The sequence below is a fragment of the Plectropomus leopardus genome, chromosome 6, assembly GCF_026936395.1.
Source record: "Plectropomus leopardus strain MGB_pleo_1.0 chromosome 6, ASM2693639v1, whole genome shotgun sequence".
Lineage (NCBI taxonomy): Eukaryota > Metazoa > Chordata > Actinopteri > Perciformes > Serranidae > Plectropomus > Plectropomus leopardus.
The window spans coordinates 4,914,920-4,931,345 of record NC_142181.1 but is presented as its reverse complement, the minus strand read 5'-3'; the positions used below and the strand labels follow the sequence as shown (position 1 = coordinate 4,931,345).

At 40.9% G+C, this 16,426-nt stretch overlaps 1 protein-coding gene across 4 annotated transcripts in view; it reads left to right on the top strand.

The window, feature by feature from the left end:
- ecel1 (endothelin converting enzyme-like 1) overlaps positions 1 to 16,426 on the top strand; it is a 76,834-nt gene that overhangs the window by 33,171 nt on the left and 27,237 nt on the right. For all 4 annotated transcript variants that reach the window (XM_088078562.1, XM_088078563.1, XM_088078564.1 and 1 more), the window contains 7 exons: positions 5,983 to 6,081; positions 6,640 to 6,714; positions 7,717 to 7,820; positions 8,817 to 8,875; positions 10,233 to 10,284; positions 15,556 to 15,623; positions 16,246 to 16,370. In XM_088078562.1, coding sequence (XP_087934688.1) covers positions 5,983 to 6,081; positions 6,640 to 6,714; positions 7,717 to 7,820; positions 8,817 to 8,875; positions 10,233 to 10,284; positions 15,556 to 15,623; positions 16,246 to 16,370 — 582 coding nt within the window. The remainder of the gene's footprint in view (positions 1 to 5,982; positions 6,082 to 6,639; positions 6,715 to 7,716; positions 7,821 to 8,816; positions 8,876 to 10,232; positions 10,285 to 15,555; positions 15,624 to 16,245; positions 16,371 to 16,426) is intronic.

Below are 16,426 nucleotides of genomic sequence, written 5' to 3'. Positions count from 1 at the left end.
TCTCACTCTCATGTCCACTCTGGGACATGGGGATATGGTTCCCAATGGGATTTCTAACCTCTGTAACCTCATGCTCTTTTTTTAAGCCCTCCATCATCTCGCTTTCACCTTCTTCTTCTTCTTCTTCTACTCTCACAGTCCACCTCACACGGTCTATCTTACACTGAGCCTTCTTCTTCTCTTGCAAACTTTTAAATCTCTGCCAAAGCTCAGGGCTGTAAAGCATAAAGCAAGTCTGACACAACTGGATACGTTCTTGGCGTTAATTACTTTCTATGTACTGTACCTTAATTGAAATTTAAGTTCCCGAGCTCCTAATGTTCCATTTAAGATTCTAATAAGATACTGAGTGTAAATTTCAGTGATGCTTCAAGCTAGTGGAGCCTCTCTGATTAATTAAAGAACGGAGACGATCACGCCTACAGTGCGGCAGGTTTTAGCCAGATGATGTGGGCGCTAATCCCATAAGCATCTAAACATCATTCAAACAAAAAGTGGAATGACTATTTTGAGCAGGATAGAAAGTCTCATGCTGGTTTATTGCATTTTTGGTGCTGTCAGTGTTCAAACTGATCATTTCACAATGCTCACACACATCAGTTTGTATACTGCGCTGGAATGTCCACACGGGTTGGAGACCTCATTATCGACAGGAGAGGTGTAGCGGCCCTGTAGCCGGTGGCGATGTGTGTAGCCTTGACGGACTCACTGATGCTGCTTACCTCAGCATGAACAGGAATTAATGAGTCTCAGGAGCTGGAGCTGAGAGACAGGAGACAGATCAGGAAAGACATGCTTTCTTGTTATCCTGAATCATCAGTGTAAAGGGAGCTGAAGGACACAACATGTCCCAGTGTCTTGTAGGAGCAGCAGATGTGTTTGTGGTAGTTTTAGAAAACACCAGTTATGGCTGGGAAGTATATCAGTATTTTGATGTGAGACAGGATAGCGTCTAAGATTTTTGATATCATCAGTGTGTCTTTTCCTGGTTTTGAAAGCTGCTCTACAGTATAAGTGATGAGATTTTCTGAACTATCCTGAAAGTTGTAGCTGTTCATGGGCTGACTTAGAGACAATGGGCCCCTGATCACAGATATGCTTATAGATAGGCCCGACCACCTCCCCCAAATAGAATAATAAACACAGTCTACGGGGTTATTTTGTCCTTTTTTTTCCTAAATTTTTTTTTTGCTGTTTTGTGTCTGTTTGATGTAATTTTGTGTCTCCTTGGGGTTTTATCGTGTCTTTTTATAGACTTGTTTATGTTGTTTTTGGTCATTTTGTGTCTCTTTATTTTATTTGGTGTCTCTTTGAAGTTATTTTGTGTCATATTTGTGTGTCTTTGAAGTTGTCATTTTTGGTTATTTTGTGTCTCGTTAATGTCATTTTTATGTTGATTTTGATCATTTTGTGCCTCTGATGTTATTCTGTAATTTTTGGTTATTTTGTGTCTCTTTAAAGGTGCAATTTGTAAGATATGGGCAAAATATTATTTTAAAACATTCAAAAAATGAACTAACCCTATCAACAGAGTGTAAAGAAGTCACAGTTTTGACGTCATGTCCAAGATGCCAATGTATTGTATTGCAGAGATATCCGCTGCTAAACTAATTATTACGGCCTGTCCCTGGCTGTAATGATAGGTCCTGGCCTGAAAGGCGACGGTGAGTCACTGCAGCCTCTCAGGATTTCCCTTCTGTAATAACACACCCCGGCCTGAGGGGCAATAGCGAGTCACGGTTGCCTCTCCTGTGCTGCAGGAGAGGAAGAAGAAGTTGGACTGAGACAAAAAAAAACAACAAAAAAACAGTCGGAGCCGACCGGAGCAGAGTCAATGAAGCAAAGATTTCTGTCTGTGATGATTGTTTCCCCAAAACAAGCTGCTCTTGGAAAGAAGCAAAACTCTGCAAAAGAAAAGAAAAGAAGCGATGTAGGAAGTAGCAAGACTAAATATCTGTGTTGCTTTTCAATGCTGGAGGCAGTGGAGGCAGCTCTTGGGGAGTAAAAAGATGCAGTTTGATGTTAAACTCGAAGTAACAATGACAATTTACCAAAACATATCTTTAGTGTAACTAATGAAAAGTCCGCCATAAAGTTTTCAGATGGTGTGATGTGACTGTTTTTCTCTCACTGGGGCGTTGCTTAAAATGGAGCAAAGTAAGCTAAGATAAACTAGGCTAAGCTAAAAAGTAAATTCATACCACACTTGAAGATCATAAGACAGCAGTCTTATTTTGACCGGCTGTATCCTGTCAGTTATGAGTGGCCTTTTTTTGTGACTGGTGACTGTATGTTAAAGCTGTATGGACACTGTAGCAGACTAACTGAAACAATGTCGATCAGTTCACCTTACTGTAACCACTCAGTACCACTGTTATGAGATGAGGCAACATGAAACGTTTGCAGACTTCGCTATTCTTATATGAGGACTTTAACCTTTTTTTTTTTTACGTTTACACTATCAGACTAATTGCTGCTGTAAGTAAATTATGAAATTGTTGCCTCAGGTATGAATGGGGAGCAGCAGCAGCTTCTACCCCCATGAAGAAACGAGCAGGGCCTGCAGGGCCGGGAGAGCCTGCTTTATCAAACACTGGACTGAGTAACAGTGATAACAAGCGCCCCCCCCCCCCAGAGGGCATCACTCACTATACACTACAGTAGTTAACATATTCATCATAACACATTTTATCTTAATTATGATAATATATTGCACACCCCCGATGATGTACAAACTGTACAGCTTTGTAATTCTAAAACACCTCTATTTTACACCCTTGCAATATTACTTTTTATAGATTTTTTCTATATTTGTTTCTTATAAGGCTATTTATATTCAGATACTGCTGTATTTAGCATTCAATTGATAGGCACCAAACGACAAAGGGAAAAGTTGTGTGGGTTTTAGACTGAATGCAGCAGACCGCAAGAGGATCCTCAACGGTGGCATATGCAGAGTGGCAAGTCAGACCAGAGGGGAGAAACAAAACCAAAAGCGCCGGACAAAGACAGGGAAGAGAGCTGGCATCAGGGCGAGGCTGACCCGACTTGGACCGAGAGCTGTTCCTCTACCAAACCTTCTTCTGGCTAATGTCCGGTCAAAAGAGAGTGAAGTGGATGAGATGAGATTGAAGCTCACTCAGCTACAGAATATCAGAGGCTGCTCTGTGCACATCTTCACAGAGACATGGTTAAGCCCCAACATCCCTGATCAAGCTGTTGCACTGGATGGACTGACCTTGTGGGAGCCATTTGGACAGAAGACTGTGATGCAAATTTAAAAAATGCACTGCAGGAATTGAATGATGCCAATAGCAGCAACATGCCCAAACAACCAGATGGAATTTCCATAGTAGCTGCTGATTTTAATGAACTCATCCTTAAACTCCAAAGATGTAGCAGGATCAAGGACAAAGGTTATTTAATTTTTTAAACTTGGTTTAAAAAAGTACCAAGAAATCTACCTTCTACCCTCTACCTTCTTCTACCTCCATTTGTATTTATCTTATGGTTCCTTGTTATAAATGTCAAAACATGAAAGGCTTATTGTGGTGGCAATAACTGAAATGAAACTTCCCAACATGCTGGAAAGATATCCATAGGAGTCTCAGCTGTAACATTGAGAATGGTAAAATACTGCCCCCTATTCATTTGGTCTAGGGGATTGGTAATTACAAAAAGGTCATTTACAGGATGAAATACTGCCCCCCATACAGTTGGACTGGGTGGCTGGAAACTGCAAATTGCACCTTCATTGCCATTTTTTTGTTGTTTTTTGTCATTTTGTGTCTCTAGTAATTTTGTTTTTCTTTGTGGTCATTTTGTGTATTTTTTTGTTGTTTTGCCCCTTTTCTAATAAATGTCTATCTCTTGCCAGTTTCCTTACATCTCTGGATTTTTGTGTGTGTGTGTGTGTGTGTGTGTGTTTTTGTCTCTTTGCGGTCAGTACATCTTGATTTAAATGACATTTTGCAAGTGAAGGCCAGGGTCCCTGGGCCTATGCTCAATAGTCTATGTTAATATACGTATCAGATTGGACTCAGGATTGGGGTCTTGTTTGACCAACAAAAACAAGGATGCAGGCAGAAAGAATCAGCTTGATAGCACTCTGTGAAGATTCCTAATATTTAAAGACGGCAACTTCGTCCTCTTTGTGGAACTAAATGGATTCTTCTTAAGGAAAAATGGAAAAATAAAAAACAACACTAAGGACAAAAGACACTCTCAGTAATTATAGCTTCATGGTGGCTTAGTACTCACATTATAACTTGTATGTTGCACCGCAACTGTAAGCTTTGTGTCATTACAGACTGGAAGTCAAAGCGTCCCATTTCAGTCACTTTGACTTGCGTTGGTGTTGGCAGCTGGAAAATAGAACCGTGTCCTATGCGGTTTTTAAAATGAAATAGAAATTCAGTGATGGTTGAACACTTTGGCTTGTGGTTTGTGGCGTGTTTCAGCTGCAAATAGGGTCAGTGGTAATTCCATATTGAACATGAAATTCACATTACACAGAATTAACATAAAAAACTACCGCAGTGGGCCCTACAAATGAGGAGAAAAATCCACTATATTAGACAATCTGAAAACAGGAATCCAAATCAACAGTAACACACGCAACACTTCTCAGAAAAAAAGAAAAAAAAACACAAGCACCATCTGCTGAAATTTATGAAAGAATAATAGACATAAGGGAAAAATGAGAGGAGGAAGATTTTTCTATTATTATTTTGCATTTTGAGAATAAAGTTAAAATGTCGAGAATAAAGAACTTTAGAATACTTCAGACTAACATGCTGCCTCAATATTGTGTAGATGAATTGGTGAAATTGTACTTCAGAATCACTTTTAATATAAAGATAATTATCTCTGTTTAGCACATAAACAAAAATTGCATCTGTTCAGAAGGACATACCACACAAACTTGGAAGCGGTGGCTGCATTCATGCAAACTGGATAATGGACCAGGAGGTTTCACTGTCCCTGTGCCTGATGTTCTGCTGCTCCTTCTGTGTCCAGATTATACTCTGCACTGTGAAAATGTGGAGTAATGGTATATTCCAACAGCGCTTCTAATGAACGGTCGAGCTCCAAAAATATGAAACCAAAATTTGGCAGCAGATATTTTAATCAGCGTAATTGCTCTAGCATTGGTTTTGGACGCTCAGGGATAGTGTGTCGCTTGCTTCTTACATGCATACAGTCTCTTTTCAAAATAAAATTAAACCAACATAGGTTCACTTTATTTTAAATTCAGTCAACAAAAATAGTTGATTAGGTTTAGAAAAAGATAAGGGATTGAGTTGAAATAAGTACATTTCTTACTAATGATAACTACGATGCCGTGTTAATAACTCAGTGTTGACTTTTGGTTTCACACTGGACACAAACGGTGGTTTCCTGGGTTAAAGTTCTGTGTTTGTTTGACCTTTTATCCTTTAATTTCACCTTCAACATTTTGGCAATTTTTGGCAAGTTAAAACCCCTGAAAACTTAAAATTTTGGTATTTCTCTCAAGTGTGAATGACTAAATGACACGGATGGAAAGAGTACTACAATGTTTTACTTAAGTAAAAGTCTTGTTGGTTTTAAGAACTTTTTCATAAGGAAAATTTTATTATGTAGATAAAAGTAAAAAGAAAGCCCAGCCTTGGTGTGACTGCACCCCTCAAGCTTGCAGCAACTTCTTCTCTGCTGCTGATTTGTCTCCCGTCTTTTGTTCCGCATAGTTTTACTTTTTACTCAGTAACAGACATAAATGTTTTTAAATTCTGATTGGTGTACTGAAATACGTGACCTCACATTTTTCCAGCCCACTTCAAACCAGTGAGAAATGCCCAGAGAAAACCACGATTACAGAAATGTATCATGTAAAATATGATCTGTGTTTAAACTTTGGATTCACAGAAAGAAGCTGACAGCAAAAAAAAAAGAAAAGTTTCCAGGACCTTTAAAACTTTTTTTGATGTGATCTCCCTCCAGGTACAGGAGCTGGTGGAGGACATAAAGCACTCCCTGGACCTCCGGCTGCAGGAGCTGGACTGGATGGATGAAGCCACCAAGGAGGCAGCCAGAGCAAAGGTTCAGCGCCCACCTCAGCTGCTGCATCACAAACACCGCTCCCTGCCAGATCCGATTAGTATTTGAAAAGGATTTAATTATTTCTTTGCAATTCCCTTCTTTCCGGGGGTTTGATTGATTGCTTGGTTAGATGGAAGTGTGTGATAGAATACATCAAGGGCTTGACATTGAGAAGTGGGGATCGCCTAATCCGGATCTCTCTGCGGTGCTGATTTAGGGTCTGCACTGCAAGATATCCCTTCTAATACTTTTACAATCTGAAGTTATAATCCTTTTAGAGGGCCATGCTGAATATAAAGAGCTTCCCTGTAATCCTATTACATTGGGTTTGCTTGATTAGTTGATGCATTGGTGTGTGTGTGTGTGTGTGTGTGTGTGTGTGTGTGTGTGTGTGTGTGTGTGTGTGTGTGTGTGTGTGTGTGGATTGGATGGTTGTGGGCCAAAAACAAGTGTGTATAGGTACCTATTAGCAACTGCAAGTGGATGTGGGGTGATGTTGGACCACTTGTTCCTCCGTCCCTCCCTTACTCTCTTCTTCTTCTTCTCCTTCTCTCCCAGCTGAAACACATGATGGTGATGACAGGATACCCAGACTTCCTGCTCAAACCTGAGCTCATAGATCAAGAATATGGGGTGAGTCATGAGCCTCCAATTTCACTCTGCGCTGTCTGGTCATCCTCCCCACCCACACTTCATGCAAATAAATTCCATTTCCCAGCATCCCTCTCTCTCTCTCTGTTGCGAGAATGATTTTCAATCAGACATTAGTGTGCAGCCTGGGTGATTGTATTCAGGTTGAGCAAAATACATCATTCACAGGGGTAAATGAATCTGAGATGCACTGCTGAGACAGCTCAAATACGTAATATACATTAAGTATGTTGATACAACCAGGGGCACATGTGTAACCTGGTTGCAGGCAGCTGGCAAAAACTACAGTGATGCACCGAAAACTTATTTTCATAGTATCATTTCCTTCAAGTTGACACATGTAAATGTGTTAAACATTTCAAATTGTGTTACTTTTTGCAAAAGCTTCTCTGTGACACACCATTATAGTACATGCACGTTCAACAGCTGGTGCTGCCAACCCGACAAAACCTCTCTTCAGTGCAGTAACGATTGAGTAATTGATTCAGAATCCCATGTGTGTGTATGTAGGTAGGCTGTGTCAGCTCAATACAATGTAATGTCACTGACCAACAATCTGGCGTTTTTTTCAGGGGTAAGTTGCAGATGTCTAAGACACTGACCTCTGCAACCTTGTGCTGCATTCATGTATTCATGTTTAGGAATAATCTAAAAAAAATGAGTTCCCATTTAAATTTTATGGCTCACCTGATCGAATCTTGTTATGCCCAAAGTCAGAACTACTTTTCTCCTATGTCAGAAAATTTGTGGCGTCAAACACTAAATTTTCTGCATCCTGGTAAATTTTTATGCACCAATATGTGCATTTCTGCATAAATTTCTGACATAAAAATCTGTATTTTGTTAAAAACAAAGCCCAGTGCTACTTGTGCTTTTGCTGGGGGGGACAAATGCACATGTTCTAAATATCGAGGGAGATGTCCCCTGCGTCTCCCCTAAATCTACGCCTACGCTCACAGTTACTTCATATCTGTGTTTTTGCAGTTTGATGTGGACGAGAAGACCTATTTCAAGAACATCCTCAACAGCATCAAGTTCAACATCAAGCTGTCGGTCAAAAAGATCCATGAAGAAGTGGACAAGACGGCGTGAGTGTCATATCTCCTCACATCACACCAGCTACACTTGCCAGTCATCTCGGCTCACTGATACGTGGTGCAAAGCAATTAAAGAAGGTTAATGTATTTGAAATCCCGTCTGAGCTCGTGCAGCTGAGGCTCACACTGACCGGACGCCACTGTTACACCACTGTCAGTCTGCGCGTGTCTCTTTAATATGTTTGACATGCCTAACATGTGTCCCCGTGAATCCCTTTTCAGTCTGACATATTTGTTGATGCGCTTCTAAATTAAACCAACAGATACCAAATCGACGCACGCAGCTGAAGAAAATCCATTTGATTTACTTATCTACAGCAGCCAGGCAGCAGAAAAGTGCTGTGGGACATGCAGTTCATCATTTTTGTAAAACACAGCCCTGCGACGCTGGATTGAGTGCCCCTCTGCTATGACAAGACATTACAGTCACATTAGTATTCCAAGGTGCTCAAAACAACTGTATCATTAGCCCACACTCAACGGCCCGAAGAGTTAAATCACACACTCCCCTCCTTTATCACCAAAACGCGAACCTTTCATCACTCACTCGGTCTTGTCGCTGGGAAATAAAGAAAGAAACCCTCCTCCTCGCTGTGTTTGTCTCCCCTCCATCGCTCCACAGTCAATGCAGAGCCATCAGTCTTTCGCTCCTAGAACAAGGGCATCTCACACTTTCAGAGTTAGTCATTTGGGGGATTTTGTGTCAATCGATTGGTCTGGGTTTAAGTGGATTACCATAAAGGAACTGTCCGCGGTTTCATATGCAGAGAGGAACTTTGGCCGTGGGACCGCACACGCTGAATATTTCTCACCAGGGGGTTCAGAGAGGGAGATAGGCGGAGGTGTTTGGCATTCTGTTCAGGTTTAAGGTGTTTTTCAAGTAGGTAGATTGGTGGTTTGAGTGCGTGTGTGTGTTTGTGTGTATATGTGTGCGTGAGGGATCCCATCTTTAAAACCCTGTTTGTTCAACACTGTTTTTCTCCTCAGGTGGCTTCTCCCACCTCAGGCCCTTAATGCCTACTACCTCCCTAACAAGAACCAAATGGGTGAGTGCGTGACTCTTCATTGTACATACTGATATTCTCTCAGTTATCTGTCTCCAAACACACACGCGCACTCTCACATGCACGATCCTTCCCCCATCGCCATTCTGCACCATGACATTGACCGCGCATTAGTTACACGCAATTACACCATGTTGCCACCTGTTTTCAACAAGTCAAACATGTCGGCCGCTTGGAAGCAAAAAAAAGGGTCCACCTCCTCATATCATATTCCTTCTCATCGCTCACTTTCTACTTCGATCTCCACCTCACATACTTAATACCCCCCTGGAGGAAAAACAAGCAGCAACAGCGTCCTGAGTTTTAACAAATCTGGCCTTGCGCTGCCATCCCCTCCCTCCCTTCTCCCTTCCCCCTTCCCCCTCCTTCTGCCATGATCGGCCTGCTGTCTGTGTCTGCCCGCCTGCCTGCTGGATTAAATCTCTCGCAGAAAAATCAATGGCGTGCTCGCGAGCTGATGCTGGAGGACAGGAGGAGTCAAGACAAACACAGTCATCAGAGCCCCACGGGTCATTTTTTTTAACCCGCGCACGCATTTCTTTCAGTTAACGCAGCCACTTCACTCAGCTCTGCTCTTTTTTTTATGTTAAATTAATATCACTCACTTAAGTTTTAGCTCTCTCTCTTTGGCTTCTATGATTTCATGTCTAGAATCAGGTTCTGTTTGAAGATAAAGAGACAAGGACAGAGGTTTAATTAAAAGTAACTCCCGAACACGGAGGTTTTTTTTCTCCTCGTGGGCAGCTTTGGCTCGCAGTTGGTAAATGACTAAATTTACCGAGACATATAATTTTAAATCCAGACTGCCAAAATGTTAGCCAACATACTTTTATGGCTACAATTGTTTTAATTGCCAAAAAATCTTTTGGCTCTTAATTATCTTTTGATTATTTTTTAGATTATTCAATTTTTCTATAAAATGTAAAAAATCAACCCAGTCTCACTCCCAACTCGTCAAATACCGACACTTAGTCAGTGGCCTTCAGCCTCATCAGCGAATCCAGCTTCTGCTGCATGAAACAAGAACTTGCTGCTGTTGAGGAGGCTGATTTGTATTTTGCTCTCACTCTGAGCATAAAGAAATGCATTGAGAGACTTTCTGTCATTGTCCTCTATTTCAGCTATTTTACATCCTGGCAAGTGCAGCTTTAAGGCATCAGTTTCTCATTTCCTCCTAACTGTCTTTTCCCTCTAAAGGAGACTGTATCATTGTGCTGACTTTGATAAAAAAAAAATCTTTCTATTAAAATGTTTCCTACTTATACTGAAACCAGAATGTGTGATATCCATATCTGGACATTTTCACTTCCCTCATGTTTTTTCTTCATTTGTCTTCCAGTGTTTCCTGCTGGTATCCTACAGCCCACTCTCTACAACCCTGAGTTCCCACAGTAAGTATCCCTCCTCTGTCCCTGCCTTTCCCCCGCTGCAGTCTGTAGGGAGGCAACAACATCGCCACGGCCACAGCAACAAAGGTCATTAAAGGCTACGTTAGTCTGGAAAGCGTGTGCTCCCCTCAAGTCCCAACACACCTGATTAAACCAATTTAACTACCCACCAAGAGCTCAATTACCGAACAAGGTCCCACTAATGGAACAGGTGTCATTGAGAGGTTGCCTCCCTAAATTTGAGTCCGTCGAGTAATTTAGTGGTGCATGAAAGTAGATAGCCTCCCTGTCTGGCTCTGTCTGTTCTATTTGTCTAAGGAAGCTGTTTGTGATGAGAAACTCATGAATAAGAGTCACAGCATTAGTGGACAAAACTATTCATAACTTTAAATTAGTCATACATTAAAATCAGAACACAAATGGTTTCTCCCTCAGATGTACGTTTAGATAGAAGTTCTTTGTGTTTTGAACCTCGGCCCGACAGACATGGGGTATCTTATGGCCAATTATATTTTTCAAAAACAGCTGCTCGTAGGCAGAAAATACAGTACTATTATGCTAAACAAACAAAAGCACTGCATATTTTCCCCACAGCTTTACTCCTGTCACGGTGGAAAAGCTCATTTTAATCAGCACACAATGAAGCAGTGAAACTTGTGAAAATGCTGAAATGTTTTTGTGTGTGTCAAAAACAACACCAAAACGATAACTAATGTGAAAGCAAATAATTGCCGTGGTTATTTGACACTTATCAGCAACTGACTCCCCAGTTCTGAGATTTAATCACAACTTCATACTTAATGTTGAAATTTCAGTGACGCTTAATTTGTTGCATTGAAATATCAGTGATATCCAGGCTTGATCGCTTATCCTTGATATCCCTGATGTTCAGAGCTGAATTTTACATCTTGAATTCTAGTGTGAATATGCAAGCAAGATGATATTTTGACTTGCATCTTTTTGAAATCTCAATTTAACACTGAGCTGTTTCAGTGTAGGTTTTGAATATCTGGTACTTGATTTTTTAATATCAGAATTTGTGAACAATAAAAATATGTATACCTAAAATAAATGTTATTAAATGGCACAGCTTAAAACTGACTGTTGAAGATTATATAGAGGTAAAGTGGCCATTATGGCAGTTACTTGCTTCCATGTCTTATTATAAGAAACAAAACATACATTTTTCCTATGTTAAAATTATATGATTTAACAAGGAAGCTAAACTTCTCAAGTGGTAAATCTGACCAGATATTCAATGCCAGATAGATAGATAGATAGAGAGATATATCAAAAGATTAATGGCATAAGTAATTTAAAGCATATCCAAACATGTCTTTAACTTTTCCACCCAAACTGCACCTGGTTACAGGACCTTTTCTCACTCTCTCTAAATACAAGTCTCAAAATAGGTAGTGCCTCGGGTTACTGGACGTAGCTTTCTTTGAACAAAAACTCCAGCTGAAAATATATTATTTACTTTCCCAACAAGAACAAGTCAAACACCAGTCGAAATACAGCATGAAATGAAGCACTAATCAGCCCCATACTGTTTAATGCTAGCAGATGATAATAAACACTTGGTGTTCTTAATGCAAAACTGGAACGCCAAGTTGGCCTCTTTTCCCCAACCACGACCGCGCCCACATTCTCCTCCTCCTCTTCTTCAGACTTTTTTCGGCACATATATGCCACTATAGTGAGCGCTCGATTTGTTTGTTTGCTCTTACCACTACAGCTGATGGAAGACGCACGCTGGCGACGTTTCGTTCATGTGTATTGACATAGATTCAGTAGGTGATTTCATCGCATACATCAAACATGATGTCTTACCCAAGTTTATTCGGATCCATGCCGCAGAGTGTAGCTGCACTACTCTTAGAAGACTGCGGAAATCTAACAATCTGCTGGAGGCTTAAATATGATCGGGACAGAATCGATGATATCTGAGACTCAAGAGCGGCTGATCATAGGTCACAGCCGATCAAGATGAAAAATTGGTAAATAATTCCGGTGCCTGGACACTTGAATAGATGCATCTTTAAATCATGAAAATGCTCATCAGAACTAGAAGAGAAAAACTATCTAGAAAACAATCTCTGTGTGTCTAACCTTTTCTAAGCCATGTTTCAAATGAAAATGCATCCTCTGCTCTATTATTTATCAACTGTGTATGCAATATACTTGTATTTAGTTATTTACAATTGTGTATAATTGATTTGTTTAATTTATTCCCACTGACCATTTATCAGAGCATACCATTAACTTCCAACCTTTTAAGCCCCCACTGTTTTCCTTTCATTTATTCATTTATTCAGTACAGCATGAAAATTCATTGACATATTGGTAAGGTTTGTTATCAATATATGGTATTGCAAGTGTTTTAAAAAGGGTTTCCATGGTTATGCCATGAAAAACAAGAAATGCATCTAGCAAACAATGTGCAATCACGGACAATTGAACGTTAGACCCAGTCGACTTTTGAAACTTTTGAAATGACTGATAGCTAACTCAGCTAGGAGCGGCCTTGAACACCAACAAAACAAGGTCTAGTGTGTAGGATTCAGTGGCATCCAGTAGTGAGGTTGCAGATTGCACCCAGCTTAAACTTCTGCGTGTAAAGCATGTAGGAGAACTACAGAGGCCAATGTAAAACCACATACAGTGTTTAGTTTGTTCCTACTTGTCTACTGTAGAACAATATGGCAAACTCTGGAGAAGAGGTATGTAGATGTAAACAGATCATTTAGGTCACAAAAGCACCACGATTCTTAGTTTCAGGTGATGATACGCATATGAAAACATTTAACAGTTATGAATATTATAGTCAATTTCTGCCTTTATATCCCCCTAAATACTGCACATTTGACCTTTAACGGTTACCAATGGCAAACGAAAAAACAAAACAAAACATGATGGATCACCTGTCTCAAATAAGTTTCGACTGTCTGCAAGTTGATTTCCATACAATACTGGCATGAATTAAAACCAAATGGCTGCGGCAATGGTGGGAAATCAGTCCAGACAGTTTTGGAGTGGTTTGGAAAATGGTCAGTGCGAACCCGGTGCACTGCAGCACTGAGGGCTGTGCAGGTAAACAACTATTCTCCCACTCAACAAATCCTTTGTTAACCAAAGCTATTCAGTGAGGAGCAACCCTACTGCTGCCAGTATTGAGTATTATTCTAAGCCAGTATATACAGTCCAAATAGCTCCACAGCCTGCATTCACACCAACTCTCCCGCGTAACCACACACACACACACACACACACACACACACACACACACACATACACACACATACACACTCCTCAATTAGCGGTTTGTGTATCCAACATTAGCTAACACTTCTATGTCTTCATTAGAGGCGATCACATCTACTTCCACTACCTGCTGCCATGCAAGCTAATCAATATTAATTAATGATGTAGTAGAGTGTGTGTGTGTGTGTGTGTGTGTGTGTGTGCGCATGCGTGCGTGTATGTGTGTGTCTGTCCCTTGAAGTTATTACTGCAGTAGCCCTAACCTCCCATAAACTCTCGCTCTTTCACTCCCACACACACACACACACACTTCTCCACTACGTCGCGTATAATGAAGCTTCAATCAGCCAGTTAGTTTAGCGGGGGAGTCGAGCCCGGTGTGAGGCAGCGTATCGACTAGCTGTCAGAAAGTCATTTTCAGACGTAGCCATGTGAATAGCCCCGAGTCTGCCCTTTCATCGCTCTTTATATCTGCATGTGGCACAAAGACAGCTCTCCAGCTCGGCCCAGGGTCAAGGAGAGGTGGAGCCACCCGCTGCTTTTTGGAAGCAGGGGCCACATGCAGGTTGTGAGCCAGTGGGTGCTGCTTACACAAGTTTGGGATGTGCTACAGGGTGCTGTATTTTGTATCAACAACTTGGGAAAATAAGAGTAATGTTCACACTGCAGCAGAAAGATCCGAATGCTGATACTTTTCCTTTCACATGTTAAAAAGATATTGTTTAATGGGTATAAACAGAAAAATTTGGCATCGAGCTTCTTCCTATTCAATACTGGGAAACATGGATCCAACATTAGATCCCCAGAGGAATTTGCATTTCATCTGGCTTGGCTGAACAGAATTCAAAATTAGGACAATTGGACAAAACACTAGAAAGAAAGCTTTCTGCAGTGAGACACCTCCAATCGGTTACAACGCATACTGACCTAACTTTGGTTATCTCTAAATGCAGGTAACTTTTGAGTAGATACCACTGCATTTTAAAAATTATCATGAATTTCATGATAAATGAGACATTTAAAGTCAGGTAGAACATCCTTAAGACCTTTTAAACTATAGTTTGACATTTTGGGAACTTTGTGTCTTTCCAAAAGTTCAGGATTAATACCAGTCTCTTGACTGTCCATTAAACAGAAGCTAGAGCCAGGAGGTGCTAAGCTTACCTTAATTTAGCATAAAGACTGGAAGCAGGGGAAAACTGGCTCAGTCCAAAGGTAATAAATTCCACTGGCCATTAACTTTAAAGCCCAGTAATTAGCATGATTTATCTTATTTACTTACTTTATACAAAAACTAAGAGCCAGGTTAGCTAATTGTGTCCTGGTTCTAGCTTCATATGACGGCGTGGCATTGAACTTCCGATCCCACCTTTTGCAAGCAATTGATTGAGTGTATTTTTCAATGTGTCTGACTATTTTTTTTTATAACAAAATTGAGTAAAGCCCCTTTCTTATTGAAGGATTAGCAACCACTTATATGTGGAAAGGTTACAACAGGCATTCAAACACAGGTCAAATGACTCTGCAGTATCACGGGTATTTATTGGCTGCAGCTGCGACCAGCAGTAATGGAAGTAAAACACCTGGGTTAATGTACTAATTTTGGCGCCTTTTCCGGCAAGATGTACCAAAGTGCCAGCACAAAATAAAGTGCCGTTTCCGCCCAAGCTGTGCTTAAACATTGTGCCAGATAATTGCACTGAGTTACCGGTGGTACAGTTCCTGGCTTCTACAGTCCTTGTTTCTCTTTCTTCTTTCACACCAGTGTGTAAATGTGTGTGTGAAATGTGTGGCATTTAGTGTTAAACCACTTTGAGTGGTGCAAAGACTAAAACGGTGCTATACAAATACAAGTTCATTCATAATCCCAATACCTCTGATTCAACTTGTCTCTCAAAAGTTCATAGCCTTGCTATAAGTATAGGCAAATCAAAACCTTTTAAGCACCTGTAGATACCAAGTAAAATTTAGTTTTGTTTAATGTTTTATATTTCTCCTTTCTGCTGCCAGGTCTCTTAACTATGGGGGAATAGGAGCAATCATTGGTCACGAGCTAACCCACGGATATGATGACTGGGGTAAGAATTGCAACCTCCTAACCTGTTATCAGTTAGAACAATGCTCGTATGCCAACCGTTTCACCATTTTGAGCGGCACCCCTGCTGTTGCATTCAACTACTCTATTTCACAGTAAATGAGCAAATATTGCCTGATGATTTGTGTAATTATATGACATTTTGTAGGATGCCTGCAACTGTACAGCAAATGCTGCTTTGAGCCGCAATCTCTAACTTTCATTTCCAGTCAAATGTGCTGCCCTTAAAGAAACATCAGAAGACTTTACTGAGGGTGTGAAATTTCTGCCAGACACCTACAAAATACTGGCATGACTGTGTGTGACTGCATGTTTTGGTTTGTGCATGACCCGCTTCTTTGGCAGACAGTCATTCTACAAATTTAGTTGGCTGGAAAAGCAGTTCAGCTGGCTCTTGAACTGGATACGTCAGCCAAGGTCAACCCAACAATGGTTTGCCTCCTAATGCTTTGACTCCCGCAGCAACAAAAAGCTGCAAAGATGACATGTTGGGCAGCTTTTTGGACTGTGAAGGAAAGTTGCAGGTTGTGTTGTCTCCATGCTAACACTGCCCCCCCCTGCCCTTTTGCCCTTCATCTTAGTGATGCAATGGTTCATGTCCCTAGGGGGCCAGTACGACCGCCATGGCAACCTCAAACAGTGGTGGACGGAGGAGTCCTACAGAAAGTTCCAGAAGAAGGCTGAATGTATCGTCAAGCTCTATGATAACTTCACTGTTTATAACCAGAGGGTGGGTCTGCACACACACACACACACACGGGCAAACACACAGGCAAACACACAGGC